This window comes from Halyomorpha halys, unplaced genomic scaffold (genome assembly GCF_000696795.3).
Source record: "Halyomorpha halys isolate HHAL.00 unplaced genomic scaffold, Hhal_1.1 Scaffold178.1, whole genome shotgun sequence".
Classification (NCBI taxonomy): Eukaryota; Metazoa; Arthropoda; class Insecta; order Hemiptera; family Pentatomidae; genus Halyomorpha; species Halyomorpha halys.
This window is the reverse complement of record NW_027105168.1, coordinates 1,492,487-1,498,786: the sequence shown is the minus strand read 5'-3', so window position 1 is coordinate 1,498,786 and position 6,300 is coordinate 1,492,487. Positions and strand designations below refer to the sequence as shown.

The 6,300-nt window shown below is 26.9% G+C and overlaps 1 protein-coding gene across 1 annotated transcript in view; it reads right to left on the bottom strand.

Annotated features, from left to right (window-relative positions):
• Tnpo-SR (transportin 3) overlaps positions 1–6,300 on the bottom strand; it is a 29,801-nt gene that overhangs the window by 1,983 nt on the left and 21,518 nt on the right. The window contains exons 15-17 of the mRNA XM_014418100.2: positions 5,562–5,718; positions 5,298–5,465; positions 5,107–5,219 (exon numbers count right to left, since the gene is read on the bottom strand). Of these exons, the coding sequence (XP_014273586.1) occupies positions 5,107–5,219; positions 5,298–5,465; positions 5,562–5,718 (438 nt within the window). The remainder of the gene's footprint in view (positions 1–5,106; positions 5,220–5,297; positions 5,466–5,561; positions 5,719–6,300) is intronic.

The following is a 6,300-nucleotide window of genomic DNA, read 5'->3' as shown; positions in this document are numbered from 1 at the left end:
ATATATTTTAATTTTCTGGGTATTTTCGCCTCCTTCCTTCTGAAATTTTGGACTGTCCGTCTATCTTCAGGAGTTGGTTCTAAAAATAGTTACATTTGAAGATTATTAATTATCTAGAAAAACAGCTAAATTTTATCTTCTTCATCATTGATAATTTTTTCCATTGTTGTTTTATCTATGTATAACAGAACTTGGTAACTATTGTTAACAGAATATGAACAGATAGTCCAAACCATCGGAAGGAATATTTTATTAATTTAAATTGGTATAAAGAAAAGGTTGAAGGAAAGAGAAAAAATTACAAACAAAAGAAAAAAACAGATAACAGCTAGGTTATTTTTCAATAAATTTAACAATATTGTTTAAAATTATATAAGTGACATTATGCATACCATAATTTATTAAAATCAAGTACGATAACATTCATCAAAGCATGAATTTGCTTAGAACACGTGTTATAAGTTTCATCTTAGTGTCTAACTAAACTATAAGGAAATTAGCAGGATTACCCATGTATCAACAAACTGTTAAATTACCACAAGTTGCTTCCATTAAAACAACAATCACTAAGGTAAAGAAAAGGGGTTCAAAGCAACTTAAATTAAGAGATATATTCAAAGTTATGATGAAAATTTTTTTAAATCAGTAGTAAGTTCCCAATTATTCACTTTGTGACAGATTAGATTAGATTAGATTTTTATTCAGGGCGATCAACATCTGGGTTATTACACCCTTTTTACTTCATCTATCTTCTTGTCTTTGACATTTGATGGTTGAATGTAGACTATTTCCTTTTTTACACTGGTCGGTATTGGTGGATTATATTTTAGTATAAAGTTGAATTTCTTTCAGAAATTTTATTATTTTGTCTATGGATTCTGCTGAGTCTTTAAGGGCCAATTCTCTTGTACGTTAGTGAAATAATTTACACTGACGGCTCCAAACAAAATGAAAATGTTGGTTTTGCAATAATAATACATGGGACACCCAAGAAATATAAATTACCCACATACTCAACAATATTTACAGCTGAACTTCAGGTGATTTCAACAGCACTTCATTTATCTATAGAAAGTGAATACTCAAACATACTCATTTGTACAGATTCAATGTCTGCACTCCAGAGTATATCAAACTTCAATCAAAGCGGACCTACGATAGACTTTGTGACGGATAGATCCGACATTTCATCAGGGCTGTTCAAGATGATAGCTTTACAGACTTTGACAGTAAATCGGAAGCTTGTTAAAATAAATTAAAAAATAAACAAAATAAAATAAAAATGGAAGAAGTTCTAGGCACGCTTTGGATTTTCAGTCTAAGTCTGTAAAATTATCATCTTGAACAGCATCATGAAGCAACAACATGATGAAGCTCTACAAAGTGTGGCAAAACATCGGAAAATAAATAATCGTTAACTATTTTTGTTCTTTTTAACCGCAACACTGACTACCTTCTTCATATTTGAAACTATACAGTCAATTACTTAGGTATAATAAACGAGAAAATAATTAGTGTATTGTGAACTTAAACAGCTCCTCATTAAATCTATGCAGTAAATATGAATTATATACAGTAACTAATGTAAGAACATTCATATTGACAGATCCCTGCATATAAAATAGCATGTCTACATTTCTATAGCATGTCCCGGACATTAAGTTGCATACTTGAATCGACAAAAGCAGCTTGTGAAGTTAAATTCTTTTTACTGAAGCTTCATCACTATGTCAATTTATTTATATATTTAAATTAATTATTTCACTTTACATTTTTTCATGTTACTTACCTTGACTATTAATATAATCAATGTATATAAATTATTATTGTCACAATCAATACAAAAAACAGTTGTTATCATGGTTTAATTACTCTGTTTTTTTGGTTTACACCTTTTTATTTAATATTCTTTATATACTTCTTTTACAATTATTGTATTATACCTATATTGTATTAATTTTATTATCCAAACTATATTTTCTATCGGTATATTTTATTAGTTACGTATTTTATCATTTAATGTATATTTAGCTTTTCTTAAATTAGAAAATTCTTATAGCTATTATTCTCACCATATTTTTATATCTCTTTCTTGTATTATATTTAATTTTTTGTCATATTTTTATACTTCTTTCCTGTATACTAAATGACTGGACCATTTAACATCTTAGATAATGAGTACTAAAAATTTGGAAGAATAACTCCGTATATTTGTCACACTAAATTTAATATTAAAAAAGTTTTGCCAAAAAGAAATACTCAATAACTCAAACCTCAATTACTAAAATATTTAGATGACAAAAAATGATCAAATAGAAAAGTTTGTTTTACAAAGTGGGGAACAGTCTAATGTTAACATTGAGAAATATTATATTTTGAAAAAGGCAAATAAGATAAATACATTTTAATAAAAAATTAAGACATGTAGCATTGGAAGAAAAACTCCGTTAACCTTTTAAAGTAAAATTTCTTTAAATAAACAAACTTAATTACTATTATTTTTTATTATTTATTAAAGAATCTTTTATTTTAAAAGTATTTCATTAAGTTCCTAACCACAAATGACATTAGTGTTTTTTGTTTACTCGCTATAACAAACATACTTTTCCCTCTGAACAACATTGCATATAGAATCATTATATTATTAACTTAAAGTACAGTAGGACCCCCATTATCCAGGGCTCTATTGACCAGGATTCCGAGGGGCCAATTTTTTATTTTTATACTATTTCTTTTATATGTATAATATTTATTTTAAAACATGAATATCGTTTCGAAAATAATAAAATTAAACACAACCAAGCATTGCAGGCAGTGGAACTTCTACTAAATTATTTTGAACAGGAGAATGCCGATTATAGGAGAATTATCTTGCTACGGGCAATGAGAACTGATATTAGAAAAGAGATGTTTATTAAAAAACAAACTAAAATTATTGTTTTGTTTTTTCTCTAAATAAAAATTCAATACATATTTAAAAACATTCATAGATTGATTCTTATGTATTTTTATATATTATAAATTAATATATATAAAACGTTCGTTTGTTACTTTAAGTGATTTTCTGCATTTTTTTTTTTAATTAATCTTATCTATCACAATAGGTCAATAAAATTTTGTAATTCAATTATCTGGGGTTTTTGATTATCCGTGAACCCCACCATTAACCCGGTTAACAGGGATTCTAATGTATTTTCAATTAATTTGATTTTGGTTATTAGGATTTTATATCCTCTATAGTAAAAGTTAATAAAGGGAGGAAGAGAACGAAGAAAAAAAAGGACTTGTTTGTATGTGAAACAAAATTATGTTATAGTAAAAGATTAAGCTTTAAAAAAATTAATACAAATTGTTTTGGATAAAGTAGCCCAGAGATAGAACTTAAAATCTCATGAATGTTCTCACCCAATATTACTATAGGAAATTTGTATCGGAGGTCATATAATATTTCAATGTAACCTCCTTCTTATAACCTCCATTTAAAAAAATATATATTTAATTTTAAAATAATAAAAAATTTATAAATTCATTATACTCTTATGTATAACATTCTTAATCACAAAGGTGATCCCCTGGACCTTTAATGCCTTTTTTTGTATACCTTTAATGTTTTTAAATTAAGTTAAATATCCTCCTTTATATAAGTGTATGTTTAATGTATACAATATATGATATACAAAAATAGAAGATACATTAAAAGAATAAACAATATAATTAGGATATATCGACAGAATAATTAACTCCTATGAAACACTCTCATATAAGTATTTTTAATACATTTCTGATTGCGAAATTTTTCTTTTTTTTTCTTTTGCAAAATTATTATATTAATAATATAAAATATCAGCAAAAGTTTATTAAAATTTACATTCATCTCAATTATTCAATTAAAACATAAAATCAATACTCAAAATACAAAGACTGATTTTAAGGAGTTGGATTTTCTGCTGAGAATAGTTTCATAGGAGAACTGTACAAAATATATCATAATTCTATACTTGTATTTAATGAAATCTTTATTCCAAGTTTTTTATTTTGAAATAAAATAATACTTCTATAACTCAAGACTATTTATACATTAAAGTTAAAGTACTCCCTCCCCCCCCCCTTGAATTTTAGTTATCGAAATGTGATAGTAAATACAAAATTGAACTCACCCAAAATCAATTTAAAAACTCACCTAATTTCATCAATTTTATTTTCCGAAAAACTCTAGTAGTAATAATTGTAATTCTTGCAATAATAAATTTATCATTAAACTCCTTAAATAAAAAAACAAAACAATTTTGTACATATTAATTGTTTATTATCACATACTGTTCTTTAGAAATAATTTTATGATATCAAGATTTATTTAAATTCTAAGTGGAAATATTTTTTATCAAAGGCTGTCTGCAGTCCAAAATTGAATTATTTTCTTTAAAGTTATCAGAGTATTATTCAATTCTATTCAAATATTTTAAAACCAATACCAGAAAATCTTATGCCAAAACACTTGAATATATATTAGCGGTGATTGTCTTGCAATGTCTTTTAATTAATTAATACATCTTAGTCTTTCCACATTAATGAATACGCAATTTGTAAATACATAAATTCAAAGAATTTTTATTTATTTTGTTAATTTGAAAAAGAATGCTTCATTTTCATATAATGTTAAATTTTAATGTTATTAACAATTTTTAAACCTTCACATGAACCTAAATTTTTTCTAACAGTTATGATATTTGATTTATTTCATGTTCAACAGGTTTGCTACCTATAAGTGTGTCTTGACAAGTAAAACTGACTTAGAATCATCACATAACACTGAAACAAGCGAATGTTTGATGATTTCTCAGAATTTAAAAGACAATAAAAATTCATAAATAAAAATAAATTTGAGAACTATTCTTGAATACACCGATATATTGATAATATGAGAAATAGGCCACAAATAATTTATTCAGATAAATTAATAACAAGTTGTGTCCATATTTATCTGCATAGATTTTTAGATAAATTATTAACATGCCATTTACTTCACAAAATATTACTTCATTATGTAATATTAGTGTGTATATAATATTATATATAAAGATAATATGAAAGAAACAAATAAATCACCTGAGTAGGGTGCGATGGAAATCTTCCATTTGTTTCGGTGTTGCAGTAATACTGCCTGTACTGTTGTGCGTTGGCATTCTTTTTAACGATTGTTCTACCCACCTACCAGCGGACTGTGAAATACAATGATCGATTATCAATTACTGACTTATATGTTAATTTTTTTTTTAAATGCACACACACACACACACCTGCTTATCAAGTAATATCAGCTCCATCAGAACGTCCGCAACATCTGATAGCATATAGATCTGGAGGTAGAAAACAGAAGCTGTGAGGAGGTTGTTCACTAAATCTGAACCTTTTTCTTGGATTATATTTTGTATCAGTCTTTGCCTCAGTGAGAAATCTTCATGATCCTAGAAATCATAGTTGTAAATTTTGAAATATGTTGTCTTGAAGATTAGATTTGACTTAAAACACAAGAAACATTTCTAAATATAGGGGATATTTACTTCATTCGTCATTCCAGCATGTATCAGGTCGTAGAAAAATTTCATAACTGATGAATTAGCATCCCTATGATCAAGCGCGATGCACGACAGGGCACACTCCAGGATGGAGTTGATGGCAGGTGCAGTGAGGAATGGCACGGGTGCCCTCTGCAAGAACCTAAAACACAAATCAAAATCACTTTATTTCTAATAAATCTTTCAAAACCTAATTTTTTCTTTCTCTTTTTCAACCAATTATTGTAACAACAGTTGAATATTTAGGGAAATAATTTCAAAACCATGAAATTAAAATACAGTCCTTCCGCTCAACCATGATACCTGGAGGATTAAGGGGATTCAGGGGACCAGACTCATCCCTTGTTATCTGCAAAAAAGGACCAGTCTACAAGCACTGTTCAGCAGTACTGCAACTTTTTTATTTCAAATTTTAATTAGTTTTTAACTAACCAAAGTTTTTTTTTCAAAAATCATAAAAATAAATTACTTTGATAAAATCTATTTTCCTTAATAAAAGTGTTTATATGTTTTTGTAAGTGGATAGCCATTTTATAAAATTTTAATTAAACTGTTATGATGTGAAAACAATTTTAAGGTTGTCTTCTTGATAATGACCTAAAAGCCGAAACGGAAGATTAAAATAAACTGCTGAGAGTAAAGTGGATCATTTGTAGTTGGTGTTATTAATATAAGCCACTCTCAAACAATTAATTAATAAATATATTATATTTTATTTTCCAGA